This window comes from Coccidioides immitis (genome assembly GCF_000149335.2).
Source record: "Coccidioides immitis RS genomic scaffold supercont3.6, whole genome shotgun sequence".
In the NCBI taxonomy this organism is placed as follows: domain Eukaryota; kingdom Fungi; phylum Ascomycota; class Eurotiomycetes; order Onygenales; family Onygenaceae; genus Coccidioides; species Coccidioides immitis.
The window spans coordinates 682,255-701,926 of record NW_004504312.1 but is presented as its reverse complement, the minus strand read 5'-3'; the positions used below and the strand labels follow the sequence as shown (position 1 = coordinate 701,926).

Below are 19,672 nucleotides of genomic sequence, written 5' to 3'. Positions count from 1 at the left end.
TCTGAGTCCTCGAGATTCCCTAGAATTATACATCAATGACGATAGCTAGGAAGCCCTGACAGCTGTTTTTGCTGAGTGTTATCCTCACGGGAAGATGGACACCCTGGCCGCGTCAGAAAGCGCTGGTGACAAGCCCAATGTGGACGTTCAACATGCGGAGAAACCGCAGGAAGAGACCAAATTCCAAAGAGCAATATCGGCCTGGAGAAGTATGTGTCTGTCCAGACTATTGTAGAATGCTCCTTATCCTCCCGAATACTGACGGAATAAGGTATCGATTTGGCAAATCTCGTCTCCAAGCTCGATACGACGGCGTCGGATATTGTCGCACATCAACGAGATTCCCTCGTACAGCGCAAAGATTTGGCACAGAAGACAAAGGATTTTAGGAGGCTAGACGATGCATCTAAACTTGCCGAATATAAGGGCTTGTTGAAGTGTACGTATTTAAACCTATCCTTCTTCAACGATAATCGTTGCTAACTCCCTGGCGTAGCCTACCAGGCATTCATCGATCTATTGACAACTCACGGGAAAGCCTCGTCTTCCGCATTCTTACAACTCTACTCAGCGTTTTCGGAGGCCCCGGACCCATATCCTTTACTTGAAGCGTCGATCGACTCCCTCGTATTGTCCGAGGATACCGTCCCGAAATTAACAGCGGAAAAGGAGACCCTCCAAAAGAGTGTCAGTCAGCTTACCCTCCAGCTAGAGGAGTCGGAGAAGAAATTAGAAGAAGAAAGGTCTCTCCGTAGGAAATTGGAGCAGGAGCAAGAAAAGAAGATCCAGGAAGTCGAAGCATCCTGGACCGCTGTACTTTCGGAAAAGACGAGTAACTGGGAAGCGAAGGAGAAGAGCTACGAAGAGAAGGCAGAAAACCACGAACGTTTGTTGAAGGAGATCAAAGCCAGCTATGAAGTTTCGCAAAGACTGGACAGTCAAGACGATGGAGATACCCAGCGCAGTGCAGCGACGGCTGCTGAACTTGAAATTGTGGCAGCAGATCTGGAAAAGACAAGCCTTAGACTAGCAGAAGTTGAAGCCCGAAATGAGCAGTTGAGATTGGACCTCGCACAAGCCGTTTCTCATCCTCATTCGGAGCCAAAACATCGACCAGTAGAGGAAGAGCCAGAATACTTGCGTTTGCAGTCTGAGAATTCGTCGTTGCTGCGGAAGCTGGAGTCAGCTCGATTTGACAAGGATGTAGAGAAGAATGCTTCAGAAGCAAAATTGCGTCAAGTTGAAAGACAGAACGCTAGAGTGACAACGGAACGAGATGAGTTGCGTACTAAGCTGGAAAAGGTCGCTGATTACGATGATATCCGTCGAGAACTTGAAATTATCAAAGTGGGTGCTCTGTTGCCTGTCTTGCATTTCTCCTCTAACTTTGGCCATTGTAGTCTATCGAATTTTCGACGGGCAACGATGATACGGCTGATTTAAATGATGGTGCAATTGAAGATGCAACTGTCAGTACAAATTCGAAGGAAAACAATTTGGAACAGCTCCTGCTAGCCAGAAATAAGAAGCTATCAAATGAACTCACTCTACTGAGAGTATCACATCGTGACCTCGAAAGCCAGTTGGAGTCACTGAGGGAGGAATTGTCAAAGACTAACGCGGACCTGGAGCGGTCCCGTAACTTGACGGCTAACCTTGAAAATGACCTTCTTCAAGTACAAAAGGAGACGACTCAATCTTCGGCAATGTCTATTGCTGGCACATACACCTCCCGATACCCATACTCAGCAAGAAGGGGCAGGGCATCTCCCACTTCGTCAATTATATCTGGATTTGATCATGGCGTGGCACCCACGAACTCCCTGGAGGCCATTCGCGCTGGTGAAGCTATGGGAGGTGGTTCCGGAATCCTACCAATGGTGCAAGCACAGCGCGATCGATTTAAGCAGAAGAACGCCGAACTGGAAGACGAACTTTCCAAGACGTATGCCACCGTGAAGACATTACGCCAAGAAATAGCTTCTCTACAGAAGGACAACCTGAACCTCTATGAAAAGACACGCTACATTTCCACCTATAACCGCGGCGGTCAAGTGGCCACTTCGTCGTCTTCAAGCGCGTTCGCGAGCCAACCCCACCAAACTTCTGCTCACGTTGCATCCGACGGTCCATTCGGGATGTACCTTGACAAATACCATTCTGCCTATGAAGCGCAGATCTCGCCCTTTGCAGCATTCCGAGGGCGTGAATCAACCCGGGCGTACAAACGCATGAGCCTCCCGGAGCGTATAATATTCTCCATCACGCGAATGGTTCTTGCAAACAGAACAAGTAGGAACATGTTCGCAGCGTATTGCCTTGCTTTACACGTTTTAGTGTTTGTGATGTTATACATGATCAGCACTCTCGAAGTTGGAAAACAAAGTGCAACTCTCGGGTCCATGGCAGGCGTAGCGGCCGCCCAAGGAGGTTCTGGTGCGGGAGCATCGCCTGAGGGTTGGCAGCAAGAGGCACCTAGGATAGACTAGAGTGGTTATTTTGTGAATCGTTCGTCTGAGCCCTTTTTGATTTCCTTTTATCATCCAAGATGTAATGTTTTATGCTCATGTATGTATAATTATAGCAAACCTATTACGGAGTACTATGTTTTGTTATACAATCCTTACCAGCCCAAGCCTAACAACATTCGAAGTATTCCTTTGGAAGAAATTCGCGCGAACTGTCCAGGTGTATTTCAAAATGGACGTGGGCTTTTTGGACCTATTTTTCGTGGACCCTCGAAGCTCGAGGCGGGTAAATGGTCATTAAGCATGGAAACTAATGAACAGATATGCATTTGAAGAAAAGAGGAAGCTGACCCATGGACCATCAGATTTATGAAGACCTAAGACGCGCCGCATTACAAACAGTCATGTATTGAGATATCAGGATAAAATAGAAAACGAAGCGAGAAACGCCCACAGCTCATTTCGCGCCTTTACTTCATTTCCCTTTTAGTCCACCTCAACGGGAGTCGTATTTGTTTGTTTTGTGTTTAAAAAAAGATTTGAAATTTGATTTATGCTGCGGTAATAGCCTGACGCACACGAGATCCCCGCTGTCTGGATGTGAGTCTGGATCCTTCCCGTTCAACAACAGTTGGGGCCTTCTGGACAACTTCTTCTCCTTCGGTCAAGATCATCTCAATGTGGCAGGGGCTGGACATGTAGGGGTTAATCTAGATGACAAGAATCTATTAGCGGTGCCCGATGCGATTGACTGTAACCTCAAGTTATCGAAATATAAAAGGGCAACATACACGGCCGTGGGCACGGTAGGTACGTCTCCGCTGCTTGGGAGCCTGGTTGACCTGGATGTGCTTAACGATGAGGTTGCCGGTATCCAGACCCTTGGTATCGGCATTGGCCTCAGCGTTCTTGAGGAGACCGAGGAGGAACTGGGCGGACTTGACGGGCCAGCGAGCCTTGGAAACACCGAATTGCTTGCCTATAGCGTAGAGAAGGCAACGTGTTAGCTTTCGCGTTTTGCGACTGTGACAACCCCAGATTCAATTTATCCAATTTTCCCCGGCTCCCAACATTCCCCGCAGCCATCGCAGAATCGAAAACGAGTACGACATTAATTTTTTTTTTTTTTTTAATTGATTTCCCGGCTCTTTTGATCCTTCAGTCCATCAACCGTGACGCTTGGTCTGTGATACACAATCCGTTCTCCTCGTTGAAGGTTTCGCAGCGATCTTCACACGATCAAACACAAGAAACACCAAAGGTGAACTCACCCTGAGCGCATCGTCCAGTGCTACCGGCGTATCTTCTCATGGGAACAGCCTCCTTGTGTCCAATGACATTCTCCAAAAAGGCAACCGCCCGCTGCAACTTCAATCCATTGATCGCCTGAGCCGTCTCGCGGGTGTTCTTGAAGCTAACGCGCAAGTAGGATCCTCGAGATCGTGCGCTCTTCGCACTCGGGATCGATTGGGCGGCGTAACGGACCTAAAGAGCAGAAAGAAGACGTAAATGTTAGCTCGCTTCGGGGGTTTCGGGGGGCCAAACGGAGGCCGATTTCCAAGGGAAAACCGTCTATCGGGCGATGTAGTCGAGGCGGGTTGAACACTCACCATCTTGAGCGGGTTGTCGTGTATATGAGATGGTCCCTGATGCTCGGTTGATTGATCTCCAAGTCAGTCGAGGTGTGCCCTTTTTCGCTGTGGTGATGAGCTTGTGGGTAAGCGAGTCGGGCGGCGAGGTGAGGAAGCCCTAACGCTAGTCCCGTCTGGGTTTGGTGCCGTCCCTACGCAAACCTTACCTGGCTTGCCCTAAATCGACCTCACCACCTCAAAACGCCAGCGACGGGCGATTCGACGGCGACGACTCCGGCTTGAATTTGAAAAGACTCTTGTCCTGTCCTGGAGCAGGATGCGCTGGCTCCGATCCACTTACGCCGAAGAACACGCGGACGTCCGCAACCTGAACATTCACTCCCAGGGAACGATGACGCCAAGCCGCTGCAGCTGGACTGAGAACCCGCCACGACGAAACGACAAGCACTTGATTCTGTCAAGAGACGCGGTTGATATTCACTGGCAAATCTACCTATGTAACCACATATATATACGCTATATGGAATACACATTTAAAGCCATAAACCCTGATTACGCTTACCACCGTCCCATGACCTTCTCACCCTATACATGAACTCCATTCCATCCATTCAGATGCCCATTTCGCTCCACATGCCCATTCTCAAGTCCATTAACTTGATGCAAAGCATCTCGTTGCTCTGGCACCAACGTGACCAATGTGCCCTTTTCAAGACAGGACCTTAGATTCTCGAGAACGAGGAGTTCCATTTCCCTTTGGGTTTCGAGAGTGGTGGTCCCGATGTGCGGAAGTAACATGACCCTTGGGTTGTTGAGCAAACCTGGTTCAACAGACGGCTCATTCTCAAAAACATCTAGGCCGGCGGAGAAAACCTAGCGCAAAGATCAGCAACCACAAAGTTTTGCCTCCCATAAGGGCGAGAGGCTTTTACCTTTCCGGAATTCAAAGCGTCAACAAGAGCCTTTTCGTTAATCAGAGCCCCTCTGGCTGTGTTGATAATCACTACACCATCTTTCATTTTCTCGAACTCAGGACCAGAAATGATATGCCGCGTGGAGGCGTTCAGTGATAGATTGAGACTCAAAACATCTGATTTGCAGAGCAAATCATCGAAAGAGACATATGTTGCATCTCCTTCTAATTCCCGTGGGAGTCGGCGGCGGTTATGGTATATGATATTCATTCCGAATACTCTGGCTCTGCGGGCTACTTCCTGGAAAATTGCGTTAGCTTTCGCAAATTTCACCGGCCTTCATGTGGCAGCCTACCCTCCCAATACCCCCCATCCCTAAAATACCAAGAGTTCTCCCTCTCGGATCGTGCCCAAGCGTTGTTTTTCCAAACCATTGGCCTACACCATAGTGAGCATGAAGCTTAACATCTCTAGGAGACAGAGCTTGACCATTTCTAATTGAAGATATCGAAATATACGCTTGCCTAAGTGCGCCGATCATCAAAAACATAGTAATGTCCGCAGTGGCATTGTTGACAGCAATCGGTGTGCTCGACACCAAAATTTCTAGCCAAGAGGGGTTGGGTGAGCAACGACATTTTTGAAACTCATTGTACCGGGTGAAATGGCACAGCACAACATCGGAGGTCCAAAACAAACCTTTTTCTGTACAAGCGTCGACGTCAATGTTATCGTATCCGGCGCCATTATGACAGATAAACTTCAAAGAGTTTGGGAGGACAGAGAGCATTTCTTCATCAAACGGCCCGGTTACCTGTAACCATGCTTAACGTTAACCACAGAGCGTAGCGACTGAGGTCATCTCGGGCCACTTGGGAATGTATGGGTCCTGCGAATCATTTGGAACCATCTTCGTGGACGACCTACTTTAGTGGAAACATTCGATCGATAAATGGCCACAACGTCGTCGTATGCGCCATTTTTACAGTTTCTCATGAATTCTTCCCGTGTCCCAGAGGGATATTCCTGCCAGCAAGGTCAGCTTTTCTCCTTCTAACCATCCCATCGGCTGTTCATGAATGTGACGCAAGGAGAAAGAGCGCAAGTACTATCCAAGGCCAGTGACTGGGTCGAAGGTTGGGTGCCCATCCGCCGATCTCTAAAGGCCATCGCAGGATCCAATCAAGGACTGGTCCCGATTCCAACACGGATAGCCACTTTTCGGGGAGGATTCACGAGAAATGTCACCCTTTCCTCGGATTCCGAGTTCTGTATCACAGCTGGAACTGGAACGTGTGGTCCAAAGAACGCGCGAATGTGTCTGTACCACAGAGAGCTGCGTATAGCGCGAGCAGAAAAACAAGCGGGGTTTCGACGAAGGGCATTAGGAGGGTCATATCGGTCATCATCATCCCCCGACGTACCTTCAATGTCACAAGAGAGGAGAGTGATTCCCATTCCTTCCTGCAATGGGTAATGTCCCCGATCAGCAGCGCAGCACGGGAATGCATGGCAAGCATGATAATAGCAAGAGGCGAGTGTTGAACTGAGAGTAGCTAAAACAGCAGCCTTTTATTTTTCCTTTTTTTTGCCCCCTCTTCACTGAAAAGCGCTGACGCCACCCAAGAGACTGACCGGCAGACAAAGCCAGATAAAATCCTTGGTGAGCTTTTGATAAAGAAGCTCCAACCAGTAACAGAAAGCAGAAATGAACTTGCTCCAAGAAATCAGTCTTGAAGACGGCGAAGCAGCAAAGATTAATATATATATATATATCGCTTTCAACGGCAGAACCCTGGCCAAATCAGGTCGGCAATGTGAGTCGCTTCAAAGGGGCGCCCAGTTTGTATTTAAAAAGAAATATTAAAACCCAAAATGAGAAAGGGAAAAATAATAAAAAATTAATAAAAAAAAAAAAAAAATAAAAAGTGAAGAGGGTCAACAAAATAATAAAGCCTGGCCGTGCACGGAGCTTCTTTATTTTTGTAACCAGAAAGTCACAACGCGATTGATCAACAGTCGCTTTCCTCCTTTGCCTCTCAGCCTTTCCGTAAATGCAGTAGGGCAACCAGCAATCCGTGCGCTAGCTCATGACACTATTTGACGGCGTCCTGAGCTGGCCTCGAGAGACGGTACAAAGGGGAGCGAGGAGGGTCCGGCTGCTCATAAGACGCTTCAAGGCAGAGACTGACAACGCAGAAGAATAAATACGGCGACAAAGTAGGCGTGGCAGGGCTCGACAAAGAAGAAAAAGAGACGAAACCAAAAAAAAGAAAAGAAAAAAAAGAATGAAGCACCTGCAAGTCTCCAAGAAACGGGATGGTTGGCTTGATAGCTAAATTGGGATGGGATTGAAGGGGATCCCCCAATCTCTTCTTTCATTCTGGCTGCTCCCAGAGAAGCCCCCCCCCCCCCCCCCCCCCCCCGGCGCGAGAGAGTGGAGTGGGAAGAGTCTATTATTTCTCCCTCCGTTCTGGCTCGCCCGTGTTTCCCCCGATTCTCGAACCCTGGGTTACTGCTTGATTGCGTTGCCACCTGATGATGTTCTCCCCAAGCTTTGGGCGGCAATTGAAAAAGCTTTCGGGGATGATCATTGGGGATTTGGGGAACTCTATATGGAGTCCGCACTCCAGACTTCACGCAAAGTACGGAGTACAAGAAACATTGTTTCCCCCCCCGTACGGAATCATGGGCTGTTGGGGGAGAGCCGAGCCGAGCGAGCTGAGATCCTTGGACCTCACACATTAATGGCCAGTCGCTAAGCAGCCTGACCATCCCTCGCCGATGGAGCCTGTTTTAGCGTCGGAAAATGGTGCTGACGGAGTAGGAAGACTGTCAGCGGTTGACCAAAAAAAAGCCCCCGAAAGTTTGTTGTTTGAACTCAAATGTCGCCAAAAATGCCGAAAGTGTCTTTCATTATTCCGTGGGAGCCGAGCTGAAGGTCTGCTGGCCGCATTGGGAGCAGCAATATCGCCGCGCACGGGAGCTCATTGTCACTTTTGACCCTATGGTCCCGGATCGGGATGCGCGCGTTGTCGCATGGAGTGAGATACAGACTCTCGTGCAATGTGAGCAAATAATGCCGTCGAGCTGGCTGTCCTCAGGCCTCTGGCCCACGGCCTGATCTGCCTGACAAAAAAGCCCCCCCAGAAAACAAAAAAAAAAAAAAAAGAAAAAAGGAAATATAAGAAAGAAAAGTTCATCGCCTATTAGCATCTGCCTCTGCACGACAGTATAATGATCATGACTGGATCATCGAGGCCGTCAAGGGCGCTTGTGCTCCACGGGCCCGAGGATTTACGCCTTGTATGTAGCACACCAGCGCACGTCCAGCAGCCGGGAGACATCTCAGCTAACGATAGAGACAAACCAGGAAACGCGAGAGACACCTTACCCCGCCGCAGGAGAGGTCCAGATAGCCATCCGTGCCACCGGCCTCTGCGGCTCGGACCTCCACTACTTCTACCAGGGCCGCAACGGAGACTTCGTCGTGCGGGCTCCGCTATGCCTTGGTCATGAATCGGCCGGCACGGTCACCGCGCTAGGCGCAGATGTGACAACGCTGCAAGCAGGCGACCGCGTTGCTCTCGAGGTCGGCATCCCTTGTCGCAAATGCACGCTGTGTCTCCAGGACAGATACAACCTTTGCAGCTCGATGCGATTCAGGAGCTCTGCGGCCGTATTCCCGCATCTGGACGGCACGTTGATGGACATCACCAACCATCCGGCGATGCTTTGCCATAAGCTGCCGCCCACGATCTCCGACGTCCAGGCTGCCCTCATCGAGCCCCTCGCGGTCTGCATCCACGCGGTGAACCGCTCAAAGCTGGACATTTCCGCCATCGCCCAGATCCCCCAGCGGGACGTGACGGCTCTAATATTTGGCGCCGGCGCAATAGGCCTCCTCCTCGCCTGCGTCCTCGCCGCAAGCCAGCCCTTCACCGCCATCGTCGTCGCAGACATCAACACAAAGAGACTCCAGATCGCCTCCACCCTGCCATACACCAACATCACCCCGCATCATCTCCTCGCCAAACAGGCGCCCTCCTCCTGCACCCCGGAAGCGGACGACGACTATGCAAAATCCATCGCCGCAGAGCTCGCCGCCAAATTCACCCTCCCGCACGGCTTCACCCGCGTCTACGACTGCACGGGCTCTCCGTCGTGCATCCGCGCCGCCATCCACGCGTCGTCTCCCGGCGGCGCCGTGGTCCTCGTGGGCATGGGCGGTCCGCGCCTCCCCACACTCCCGCTCTCCTTCGCTGCGCTGCGGGAGATCGATTTGATCGGCGTGCTGCGGTACGACGGCAGGTGTTATCCCGAAGCGGTGCGGCTGATGGCGTCTGGGAAATTGGACGGTGTGACGGAGAGGATAGTCACGCATACGGTCGAGTTTGGGAATGAGGGCGGGCAGAAGGCGTTTCGGTTGGCGGGGAATGGGGTGGATGACGAGGGAAATACGGTTGTCAAAGTCGTTGTTATGGGGGAAAAGAGGTGATGAGGATTTCCCACGGTGTCGAAAACTGAAGAGAGAAAATGCCTGTGGTGTCTCTCAAGGCTGATACAAATTAAAGAGTTGAAACGAGAATAAACGGTATCCATTATCATTAATTAATATATATCATATCATATATCATATATTCTAATGCACTCCATAGTTAAGATCGCCTGCCACCTGCTGCCTGCCCTACACCACACCCAGATGCGTAGTTAAAATGCTAAAAGGTGGCTTTTCTGTTTTTTTTTATAAAAACAAAATTAACTGAAAGGCAAATCATTCAATTGCCGAAATCTCTCCAAACCGAAATCACTCCGTGCCATTCTCAAAACCCCTTCAACCCCCCAGACAGCATAATACTCTGGCCGGTCATATATCCCGTCGTAACACACATCTCCACGGCGGTTGCAACCTCTTCTACCGTTCCCAGCCTCCCCAGAGGTATTCCGGCCGCAACTTCGGGGATCACATGGGCCCCGGGTATCATCCCCGTCTCACCGATCATCGCGGGTGCAACGTCGTTCACGGAGATATTAAATTCAGCAAGACGTGTCGCGAGATTTTTCATCATTCCCGTCATGCCCCCTTTAGATGCCGCGTAGTCTGAGCGGAAACAAAAGAAAGAGAAAGAAAAAAACATCAGAGCTTGCAAACCAGAACAGCTATTGCTAGCAAGGATGTGGGAGGAATAAATACAAAAAAAGAAAAAGAAAGAAAGAAAACCTACGAGCTCCATTTATCCCTCCGCCATACGCCGCGATCGAAGATATAAAGACAATCCTCCCCCACCGCTGAGCCTTCATGCGTTCCACCACGCCCTTGACGAGCAGAAACGAAGCTCTAAGGTTCACGTTGATCGTATAATCGAACTCTTCCAGCGAGATGTCCCAGATCTGCGGTATCCGCTTTCCGTATCCCGCGTTCGAGACTAAGATGTCTGGCGTTTGCCCGTGTTCCTTGACAAGCTCCTCGAACAGCCGATCGATCTGCCCAGCATCCGCGACGTCCACCTGGTGGATCGATACGCGCTGCTGTGGACCCGTAACTCGCGTTGCGACGTCATCGAACACGGCGTTCATCCCATCGGCGTTCTTGGAGTAAGTCAGGGCAAGATGGACGCCTCGAGAAGCAAGGCTGCGCGCGCAGGCTGCACCGATGCTACATCCGTACCGAAGAGCGAACGTCAATGGTCCGAAAGTTTCTGGCGTGGCGCCATATCGATGGGTTTGGAACAAGACTCACTGACCCCGACGACGCTCCGGTTATCAGGGCAAGACGCCCAGCAATCTCGTTCGTTCCAGCCATCGTTGAACTCAGGAACTCCAGGGAGCTTAAAGCGTAGACAAGGCAGTCCGGAGTGAGGATGGGCGGTGGTTCTTCTACAGCAGGCGTGGAGAGAAACATGTGGCGGGGGGGCCGGGAAGGCTTTCCCCCGCCAAAGGCCGCCAGTGCAGCCGGGTAAAGAGCTTTCCCGCATTCCGGCCGTGGGGGAGAAAGCTAGCGCCGGCGCCGTCAGGCTAGAGCTACAAAAACGGTGGGGGAAATGATGAGGACTTTGCGTGTTCGATTTGATGGCTGGCCATTGCTTAATATAGTTTTTGGCTTCGTTGTTTCATGACAAATAGCAACCCGATCGTTGGGGAAACGCTCAGAACAATAGGTTTCCATTCGGGTCAACTGACCAGATAGGGCACGGCGTTCCGTTGGTATACGCAGCGTGCGGGTCGTGTACGTACGCAGAGAGATCGATGATATTACCGCCGGCAATAGGATTTCCCAACACAAAGTCCCCGACAGCTTCCAGGTCTAGCCACGAGAAGTCGTTTGTAGGGCTGACCTGCGTTGCCGTCGTCTCAGTGGAACCATTCGTCGAGGCTCGGACCGACATGTCGGTGTTGCGCCTAGGGCCGAGATCTGGTGTACTCAAAGACTGTTTAAACCATAGGCGTTCTAGAAGAAGCGCGTACCGGGTGCCGGTCTTGTCGGGGCCGGCGCTGGCTCGTCGTAATCGGTTCATTGTTTCTCTGATCATTTCTCGTATCTCAAATTGTTCTCCCCGACTGATCACCCCAAACGAATGCGCCTATGGACGGCCGTGTCAGTAAAAGCACTGGCCATACAGAGCTAAAGGGCCTTACCTTGTATAAGAAGACTGCCGCGTACGTGCCATATCTTGCGCGTTGTGTTATCAGCAACTCACCGTCTTTTTGAACGTTGGAGTGGATGGCACTTACAGATAATATCTTAGCGGAAGGTAACGCAGGTGTCTCTCGGGGTTGACGGAAGTATTCAGGATCCTCAGATACTCCTTTGCCGATCGCACTGAGGAGTATATGAATCTAGAGTCCTGCATGGATGCTACGTCACTGAAGGTGGCACGCAGATATTCTCTCTGCATTCGAGCAGTGCATTTTGGCTTGGATGAGAGGGTCTGTGAGATAGCTGCCTGGAAAGCAAAGGCATTTGTGTACAGACTGAGATAGACGCTCTGCATCTGCAGGGTGACTTTGATCTCAGGAGAACCTGTAGAATTTCCAAGTGTGAGCACGCGTAACTATCTCTCAAAGGTGGGTGCAAGACAGTTAGAGAGGGAGGGGGGAAGAGACTGACAGCTGATGTTACCCCATCGATCGTGCCAACGATCTATAGCTATGCGGAAGTCATCCACGTATTTTACATAATCGCCCATAAGCATCATCTGGCTGCTGGTCCGCATGCCGGAGTAGAGAACATCGTGTACATTGCCGTACAACTGCGTGAGGTCGAGAGTGGCTTGAAAAATCTTCGAATAGTCTTCGTCTCCGGCGGTAAGGGGCTGCAGCGAGGGGAAATCATCGCTCACAAGCCCCGTCATCGGGCCAGGACCACGGGACCAGAAGGCTCGTCCGATTCGGACGGATATCAGTCGATCGGATACATAGCAGCTTGCCCACGCGAGCCTCCTGCGGTGAATAGCCTGTAGATCCCCGCCGCTATCGGTCCGGAACGAGGTCCTTTCGAGGCCCAGGAAGTATCCCGACCGCAAGGCCAGTCCCACATGCATCCAAGCCGCACGGTTCTCTTCACCTCGTCCGATCGTCTTGATCCGCGGTTGGAGTCCAGGGGGTTCCCACTCCGCAATAAGGAGCAAGGCCTCGACGGCTTCGACCTCGCACGGCGCGCCGGCCGCGACACCTGATATCAGTTCGTGCATGTAGCCAGAGCATACTTCGTGTATATGAGGCTCCTGGATTCTATTCTTGGAGGCAATCGTGAGTATGGCGGTGAGAAGGTGCCTTTCTTCTTTGGCGAAGTGGCCCAAGTTTTTACGATCAAAGAATTTCCGGGGCACCAGGGGTAGATAAGGGTGGAAGTTTTCAGCGTAGTGGACGACCAGGTCCCAGACCTGATCGCCGGTCATGGAGCCATTTTTAACGAGGCGATAGGATTCAATGCTGGGCGGGGAGTCCCGGGCCTGTGCCATGCCGTTGTCGGGGCCGTTACCCTGTATAGATCTACGAGATTCGGAGTTGTAAGGGCTGGTAGATTTGTAGAAGCTTCCGTCGTCGTCCTGAGCTACGTTGGTGAGACACTGCCAGGCATCCGAAGGATTTTGGAGAACGCCGTGACTGAATGAACTCTCGGCGATAGGAACTAGGTCGTCGTCGTCGTCGTCGTCGTCTTTCATATGAATGGAATCGACAGTGGGTGACTCGGAGGTCATGGAAGGGTGTAATGGGTACTGCGGAGGGAATGGATGGGGGCCGGCGGTGATGGGGATTGCCGCTGCATTGAGGTGTAAGGATTTAGTGCGAGAGACGGCAACGGCATGAGGAGCATTAGAATTAGTGGTGAAGGGAGCAGCGGCGGCGGTGGTATTAGTGGTGGTGGTGGAGGTCGAGGTAGTGGCAGTAGTGGCAGTAGGAGCAGTAGCAGTAGCAGTAGCAGTAGCAGTAGCGGCAGCGGAGTCCACCTTGACCTCGAGGGGCTTTTTGCGGATGCGGCGGCCGCCTCGATTGGAGCTCCCCAGGACACAGTCGCGACTGTCGCGAATACACCGTTGGCAAGGCGGGCTGCCGGGATTGCCGCTGCTATCCCTGTTATCAATTGCCGTCAGAGCTAGATCCAACGGACCAAAAGCAAGTAGCCAATACGGCGCTAAGGTTGGGGGGCTGCACAATACAACGACGCAAAGACCGACAGGGCGAAGAGACAATTAAGTAGTAAGTAGAAGTAGAAGAAGCAGACGTAGTAGAATTAATAGTATTAGTAGTAGAAGAAGAAGAAGAAGAAGAAAAAGTAGAAGTAGAAGTAGAAGTAGAAGTAGTAGTCGTAGGAGGAGGAGTAGTAGTAGAATAAAGAAGAAGTACAAGAAGTAGAAGAAGTAGAATAAAGAAGAAGTAGAAGAAGTAGAAGAAGTAGAAGAAGTAGAGAAGTAGTAGAATAAAGAAGTAGAAGAAAGACAAAGAAAGGGAGAGAGAGGACGAAAGAACTAAGGCCAAGCGGCTGTTCAAACTTACAAGTCGCATCGAGACTTGCGCTGGCGGCAATGGAGACAGGCTCTCGAGACTCGCTTCATGGTATGCTGTGTGTTACTCTTGCGTTTCGGTTCCGCGACGAGAGTTTTCAAGAGTCCGCCATTTCGCTCCGCTGAGGCCATGGTTGTTGGACGGACGGACGGACGACGGGTGGTGGTGGTGGTGGTGGTGGTGGTGATAGTTTAGCGGTGGCAGGTTAAGCGGGAAGTGGAATAACGAACTAGTCAATGAGATGCCGGGGAAAATATGTTCAGGAAGAATAACTAGTTATCTTTTTGAGAGAATATTCCTGACAAGAAGCTGCTAGTACCCATCCAGCGGAGCAGGACACGGCTCATCGACGAGTGCGAGCTCCCGCATTCTCCTCCCCGTCGCTCTTCGCCCTGGTTGCACTGGGAGCTAATAATGGCAGAGGAAGCGAGAGCAGGGAGATCAGCATTGGCAGAAGAGCAGCCGTGCAGGGGTGGTGGTGGTGGTGGAGGGAGGCAGCAGCAGCAGTACCAGTACCAGCACGAGCACCGGCAGTCAAAACTCCCAGCTCGTGAGTTGGTTGACCAGTGCGAGGTGCAGCGTCAGGTCGTGCCACCACCAACGGAGAAGATGGAATCTCGGGAGGCGGCAGACAAGACCACCCAACGGCATGCGGAGGAGGAAGAGAGAAAAAAAGTAAAAAAGTTCAAACGCTATGATAGTCGGCGAGCAAGATCTTAAAAAGAAAAAAAAGAAAAAACAAGAAGAAGAAGAAGAAGAAGAAGAAGAAGAAGAAGAAGAAGAAGAAGAAGAAGAAGAAGAAGAAGAAGAAGAAGAAAGAAGAAGAATGATGGGTGGGATGGAGAGAGAGAGAGATTGATATGAGAGAGAGTCTTGTATGCTGCTGCTGCTGCTGCTGCATGTCATGAAGACGACGAGCTGATTTTCCCCCACAATTTTAGCTCCGGCAGGTCGACTTGCGCTGTTGGCTTTGTTTCGCCTCTCGAGTTTCCGCAGTAGTTAATTTAGTTTTAGTTAACTAGTTTAGGCCGTTGATTGACGAGACGACGACAGCAGCTCGCTGGGAACAGACAAGCCGGTTCGTCTCTCAAACGCTGCCGCACCGCTCAGAAACGGCCGCCCGCAGGCTCAATACGACACGGGGATCTCTGCTCGGGGATACGCCTCTCTCTCCATCTCTCGCTCTCTCTCTGTGTGTGTCTCTCTCTCTCCCTCTCCCTCCACAAACCCTGAACACCTCGCAGGCCAGGGTGGATTTCAATTCGGCCAGAGGCGACCTGAACCTCCCGCGCCTCCTGTGCGACCCCGCGGCTCTCCCGTTTGTCGAATCGCGAGCGTGTGACTCGCCGTGCTCATCCGGACAATCCTTTGATTCGACATGCAGCGTTAAGAGAATTTAGTTTGACTCGTCTGCCCAGGCTATTATGATCGGCTGTGTCTTTAATTTTTTTTTCCTTTTTTTTTCTTTTTTTTCCTTTTTTCATTTTTGTTTTTTTTTACCAGACTTTTTTACCTTGACAGGACCAAATTTTGTAGCCCGAGCTAGTTCACTACAGACAAACGTTTTGACAGATCGATCGCTTTTGGTCCCATTCTCATTCTCTCTGTCTCTCTCTCTCTCTCTCTTTTTTTTTTTTTTTTTTAAGATCTTGCCCGTTGAGTGTTTGGTTTCATGACTCTATACTAATTCATCTATGCGGCGCTCTTTCAACGCCATCTACCACTCTGCTTTGGTGGTGGGTCTTGTCTGCGGCATTCCGTCAAGCGCGAAAAGAAAAAAAAAAAAACTCTCAAACAAGCCTGCTCTGCCACATCTACAGAGCAAACAGAGAGAAGGGAAAGTTAAAAAAAAAAAAAAAAAAAAAAAAAAAAGGACTGCAGAATGAAGGATGTATGCATGCACTCTGTACATGATGTATGATGTCGTGTGTTTACAACTACCTTGCGGCGTGCGAAACACTCCGTCCTGTCCGAACATCCGGCGCATCCTGCGTGCGGTTGCTCCGCTGGGCGAGACGAACGTGGAGGCTGCTGGGCCTTTCTTTTACTGTCTTGGCGGTGGTTGGAGGCCCGGGTGGTGGTAAGGTCTGGCAAACAAGCAGGAGAAAGAAAAAAGGAAAAAAAGAAAAAAGAAAAGAAAAGAAAAGAAAAGGAAAAACGTCTGGTTCTCAGCCCGAGTCCCAATCCCCGCGCCCATTGGCTACACCCCTCCACCACCGAGCTGTGCCGTCCGTTTTCTCCCGTCCTGCTCGACGGACGAGCAGCAATCAAACTGCTCCTTGTTGTTGCGGTTCGGGACGGACGGCGGGAAACCAAGTGTTGGAGAACGCCTACGGTGGACGACGCAAACACCGCGGAATCCGTGGCTTGCGAGATCGCTCTCCTCATTTGGAAATGATGAGACGAGATAGACGGTCGACTCTCTCGTAGGGCGGGCAGATCAGCATACTCCATCTGAACTCTAGACACGCTCAGGTCCCCCTTCAGACTTTAGGTCAGAAAAAAACGGTGGATCGGCGAATTGGAAGGCCTGTCACATTCCATCCCCGGACCGTTTGCTGCTGCTCGGCTCGACATCTTGCGTTCTGGCGTGCGTAGGGCCACATCAATACCTATTGAAGAGCCACCACCCCAAAAATTTTTCCCTGATGGCTATGCTCAGCGTCTGAAACTTCTTTCTCTCTCCCCTCCTTGGCTGACAAACTCATCCATAGTCAATTATTAGCGATTGAGGATGATCTGCTGTTGAGGTTGAGCTGCATCACACGACCATATGCCTTTTTTTTGGGTATCTGTCTTGCAAATCCTTCAGCAGATGCATCATCCACGCTCTCCTCGAGACCCCAGCATGTCAACGGAGAGTCTGTTGACTCCTCTGATGCGGACACCTCAATAAACCCCGTCACTTTCCAAAAGTAAGGTAAATGGACTACTCTTTTCGCTTTCCACCCGAAACATGGTATACCGACAAAGGAACCAAACAGATAATAAATCTTGTTAGTTAATCAGATCTAGACTCTTGCGCTGCTTGAATTCCAACCCCACCCCAACCCAACCCGCCGGGGTAATTCCGAGAAGAACATACAGTATATCACGACTTCGTACATGAACCATAAGGTTTTCCCCCAATCCAGAGCAAGTCGATGAGCTAAAAAAGGCCAGAATTCTCCACCGGCATTTTGTGGGCAGGCTCTTTTTGAGTATCGAAGCCGATGCTCTGGGTCAATAACCGACGCTAAAACCAGAAGTCGTTGGGATGGAGAAACCTTGTCGCTGCTCTTTGCTTGATTGTCCTCCTCGTAGTCATTTATGTATGTAGATATATATATATATGTGCAGTTGGATGTCTCGTCAAAAGGGGCTGAGCCTCTCACTCCAAGCTTGTAGAGGAAATTTCCGGGCGGGCGAAGCGAGATTAAATGATACAGTTGTATCCTGGGTTTCGATATGAACTGCTCTTTTGCTCATTTGACGAGTATGAAAGCTCGCCGCGAACTGTAGTATTGCATATATGATTTGTTTTCCTTGTGCGATGGGGGGAGAAATGGCAATGGATGAATTGTCGTCGTCGTGGTGTGTGTTTGTCTGGAAAGGTTACTCTTGGATGACCGGGCTGTGAGACATCTTCTCCCTGCTTGGACCAGTGAAGGGCATCCCGCGGACGAACAAGCTGCTGGGAAGAACCTTGCAAGCATGTCTTCGCTGTGTCCAACGCACGGGAGAACCTGTTGTTCTACGCACGTACCGGGACCCCGAGAGATCTTCGAGAGGAACAAAAAAACGTTTTCGCAGAAAGAGGGAAGAGAGCTTGAGGAATGCGAAAAGCCTAATTTTTCTTTGTTAGACGTAGGTTCCGTTTTATCCCCAAAATCCCCGGTGCACCCAGCGTATGAATCAAAAAAAAAGGTTGTTGTAATCGACTTTCCGCCCTACACTACGAAACCCAACCCGGTCTCGGGATCAGATCATGACGTCCTCGCCGGTGCTATCTCTCTTTTCCCTGCAGGGCAAAACAGCCCTTGTGACAGGCGGCACCCGCGGAATTGGGCAGGCGATGGCCCAAGCGTTAGCTGAAGCGGGAGCCGATATCATCCTTGTCCAAGTCAGTATGTCGTTAGTATCGTTTTTGTTTCTTATTGTGTGTGTGTGTGTATATGTATCTACTACTTTATAACATTTGTTCCTTGGATTTGTTATTCTTTCTTGGATTGGGGCTTTTCTGATGGATGTCAGAGGGATGAAAGCAACACTACGACTCGCGATGCGATAGTACAGAAGACCGGAAGAAAGGTCACCATCCATGTTGCCGAGCTGTCCGATCGAGAGGCGGTGGCCCAAGTGATACCGTCGATTGTGAAATGCGGTCAACATGTGGACATTCTGCTGAACTGTGCGGGAATCCAGCGAAGGCACCCAGCTGAGAAGTTCCCGGATGGGGATTGGGATGAGGTATCTATACTCTTCCCCTCCCTTTTTATTTTTAGTTTCATTTCTTTTTTATTTTTTTTATTTTTCCTTTTTTTGGTGTCTGAAGGAGTTCCGGTCCACCCCAACACGTACAAGACTTACTGATGCTGGATCTGTGAAACGAACCAAAAAAAAACAGGTTCTCCAGGTAAACCTGACCTCGGTGTTCACCCTTTGCCGGGAGTTTGGGGCATATCTCTTATCTCGTGATGCATCGACGTTCCAGTCCGATCGACGAGGGGCCATCATCAACGTCGCATCCCTGCTCTCATTCCAAGGGGGAATCACCGTCACCGCGTATGCCGCGTCCAAGGGCGGAGTGGCGCAGTTGACCAAAGCGCTCTCAAACGAGTGGGCATCTCGGGGGATCTCGGTCAACGCAATCGCACCGGGATACATCGACACGGAGATGAACACGGCTCTTATCAACGATGCGGCGCGCAACGATGGGATTATGGCCCGCATACCGGCCGGGAGGTGGGGTAAACCTGAGGATTTCAAGGGCGTGGTTGTGTTTCTTGCCAGCGAAGCCAGTGCGTATGTCTCCGGGGAGATTATCTGTGTCGACGGTGGATGGATGGGCCGGTGATCATTTCCGGCCTGTCTGTGATTGTCAGGCAATGAGGAGGGTCAGTGAAGGAGGACACCTGGAGGAAATTGTCTTTCGCTCGGCTTAACTGCCGGTTGTTAACTACGTGGACCAGTGGGATATCGTTTTCAGGAAGAGATTGTAGTGTTCGGTTTCAACTCATGTGTGAAACTACTGTCGATTGGCAGCATTCTGCGGAGGAGCAGTTGTAACTTAAGTGATGTCACGAAGGCCCTTTTTCAAGTCTAGTCGCCAGTCGGGAATTTCTCGCGTCATTCATCTTTTTTTTTTTGATGCCCTGTTCCAGGCGCCTGGGCGGTGGGGATACGCGGAGCAAGGGACATCGGGGGCCATCCGTTCTGCTTGAGCAAAAGAGTTAGTTAGAGCTGTGGCAACTTGAAACCGACATTCTTCAGGGAATCTTCTCTCAATTGTCAGAGATTCAGAAGTGCGGTGACCTTCATCTTGCTATCTGTCGATCCAACTTTTGTCTTTTGACAACCGTCAGCACTTCCGCCCACCAGCCGAAAGCAGAAACATGTCGAGAGAACGCTTCAGATTCTTCAGGCTGCGAAAGAGTTTTCGATCGCACAGTGGCCAATCAATTGGTTCTCGACCCTTGCGCCCTGACAGTGG

The 19,672-nt window shown here is 50.7% G+C and overlaps 9 protein-coding genes across 9 annotated transcripts; 5 read left to right on the top strand and 4 right to left on the bottom strand.

Annotated features, from left to right (window-relative positions):
• Positions 1 to 10: 10 nt before the first annotated feature.
• On the top strand, positions 11 to 2,489 carry CIMG_03195 (golgi membrane protein; the record flags this gene model as incomplete). The annotated part of the gene is made up of 4 exons (XM_001243753.2): positions 11 to 209; positions 272 to 439; positions 497 to 1,347; positions 1,401 to 2,489. Exons 1-4 carry the CDS (start codon positions 95 to 97, stop codon positions 2,487 to 2,489), a joined length of 2,223 nt encoding a protein of 740 aa, XP_001243754.1. The 5' UTR covers positions 11 to 94.
• A 281-nt stretch (positions 2,490 to 2,770) lies between these two features.
• CIMG_03194 (60S ribosomal protein L17) lies at positions 2,771 to 4,153 on the bottom strand. Its single transcript, XM_001243752.2, has 4 exons — positions 4,079 to 4,153; positions 3,740 to 3,953; positions 3,260 to 3,447; positions 2,771 to 3,178 (listed from the first exon to the last, which is right to left on the bottom strand). The coding sequence occupies exons 1-4, from the start codon at positions 4,079 to 4,081 to the stop codon at positions 3,020 to 3,022; spliced, it is 564 nt and encodes a 187-aa protein (XP_001243753.1). The 5' UTR covers positions 4,082 to 4,153; the 3' UTR covers positions 2,771 to 3,019.
• Positions 4,154 to 4,590: 437 nt separating this feature from the next.
• CIMG_03193 (hydroxyisocaproate dehydrogenase) lies at positions 4,591 to 6,494 on the bottom strand (the record flags this gene model as incomplete). Its single annotated transcript, XM_001243751.2, has 7 exons — positions 4,591 to 4,933; positions 4,993 to 5,274; positions 5,330 to 5,412; positions 5,464 to 5,580; positions 5,674 to 5,788; positions 5,902 to 6,000; positions 6,399 to 6,494. 7 exons carry the CDS (start codon positions 6,492 to 6,494, stop codon positions 4,646 to 4,648), a joined length of 1,080 nt encoding a protein of 359 aa, XP_001243752.2. The 3' UTR covers positions 4,591 to 4,645.
• Positions 6,495 to 8,217: 1,723 nt separating this feature from the next.
• Positions 8,218 to 9,641, top strand: CIMG_03192 (zinc-dependent alcohol dehydrogenase; the record flags this gene model as incomplete). The annotated part of the gene is made up of 2 exons (XM_001243750.2): positions 8,218 to 8,280; positions 8,348 to 9,641. The coding sequence occupies 2 exons, from the start codon at positions 8,218 to 8,220 to the stop codon at positions 9,470 to 9,472; spliced, it is 1,188 nt and encodes a 395-aa protein (XP_001243751.1). The 3' UTR covers positions 9,473 to 9,641.
• On the bottom strand, positions 9,582 to 10,943 carry CIMG_03191 (3-ketoacyl-acyl carrier protein reductase). Its single transcript, XM_001243749.2, has 3 exons — positions 10,719 to 10,943; positions 10,200 to 10,630; positions 9,582 to 10,075 (listed from the first exon to the last, which is right to left on the bottom strand). The coding sequence occupies exons 1-3, from the start codon at positions 10,874 to 10,876 to the stop codon at positions 9,798 to 9,800; spliced, it is 867 nt and encodes a 288-aa protein (XP_001243750.2). The 5' UTR covers positions 10,877 to 10,943; the 3' UTR covers positions 9,582 to 9,797.
• A 91-nt stretch (positions 10,944 to 11,034) lies between these two features.
• CIMG_03190 (C6 transcription factor) lies at positions 11,035 to 14,111 on the bottom strand (the record flags this gene model as incomplete). Its single annotated transcript, XM_001243748.2, has 5 exons — positions 11,035 to 11,555; positions 11,611 to 11,644; positions 11,707 to 11,995; positions 12,083 to 13,548; positions 13,972 to 14,111. The coding sequence occupies 5 exons, from the start codon at positions 14,109 to 14,111 to the stop codon at positions 11,121 to 11,123; spliced, it is 2,364 nt and encodes a 787-aa protein (XP_001243749.1). The 3' UTR covers positions 11,035 to 11,120.
• Positions 14,112 to 14,394: 283 nt separating this feature from the next.
• CIMG_03189 (uncharacterized protein) lies at positions 14,395 to 14,810 on the top strand (the record flags this gene model as incomplete). Its single annotated transcript, XM_001243747.2, has 2 exons — positions 14,395 to 14,655; positions 14,682 to 14,810. 2 exons carry the CDS (start codon positions 14,395 to 14,397, stop codon positions 14,808 to 14,810), a joined length of 390 nt encoding a protein of 129 aa, XP_001243748.2.
• Positions 14,811 to 15,897: 1,087 nt separating this feature from the next.
• Positions 15,898 to 16,410, top strand: CIMG_13687 (uncharacterized protein; the record flags this gene model as incomplete). The annotated part of the gene is made up of 1 exon (XM_004446260.1): positions 15,898 to 16,410. One exon carries the CDS (start codon positions 15,898 to 15,900, stop codon positions 16,408 to 16,410), a length of 513 nt encoding a protein of 170 aa, XP_004446317.1.
• A 1,437-nt stretch (positions 16,411 to 17,847) lies between these two features.
• CIMG_03188 (2-deoxy-D-gluconate 3-dehydrogenase) lies at positions 17,848 to 19,528 on the top strand. Its single transcript, XM_001243746.2, has 3 exons — positions 17,848 to 18,082; positions 18,214 to 18,429; positions 18,587 to 19,528. Exons 1-3 carry the CDS (start codon positions 17,948 to 17,950, stop codon positions 19,034 to 19,036), a joined length of 801 nt encoding a protein of 266 aa, XP_001243747.1. The 5' UTR covers positions 17,848 to 17,947; the 3' UTR covers positions 19,037 to 19,528.
• Positions 19,529 to 19,672: the final 144 nt, after the last annotated feature.

Coding starts and splice junctions, on each gene's coding strand:
- CIMG_03194 (XM_001243752.2), bottom strand. Junction 3,448..3,739: donor CACTGGACGATGCGCTCAGG/GTGAGTTCACCT, acceptor TCTACGCTATAG/GCAAGCAATTCGGTGTTTCC. Junction 3,179..3,259: donor CCTACCGTGCCCACGGCCGT/GTATGTTGCCCT, acceptor CTTGTCATCTAG/ATTAACCCCTACATGTCCAG.
- CIMG_03191 (XM_001243749.2), bottom strand. CDS start 10,876: ATGTTTCTCTCCACGCCTGCTGTAGAAGAACCACCGCCCATCCTCACT. Junction 10,631..10,718: donor ATAACCGGAGCGTCGTCGGG/GTCAGTGAGTCT, acceptor GTACGGATGTAG/CATCGGTGCAGCCTGCGCGC. Junction 10,076..10,199: donor CGGAGGGATAAATGGAGCTC/GTAGGTTTTCTT, acceptor GTTTCCGCTCAG/ACTACGCGGCATCTAAAGGG.
- CIMG_03188 (XM_001243746.2), top strand. CDS start 17,948: ATGACGTCCTCGCCGGTGCTATCTCTCTTTTCCCTGCAGGGCAAAACA. Junction 18,083..18,213: donor CCGATATCATCCTTGTCCAA/GTCAGTATGTCG, acceptor GATGGATGTCAG/AGGGATGAAAGCAACACTAC. Junction 18,430..18,586: donor CGGATGGGGATTGGGATGAG/GTATCTATACTC, acceptor AAAAAAAAACAG/GTTCTCCAGGTAAACCTGAC.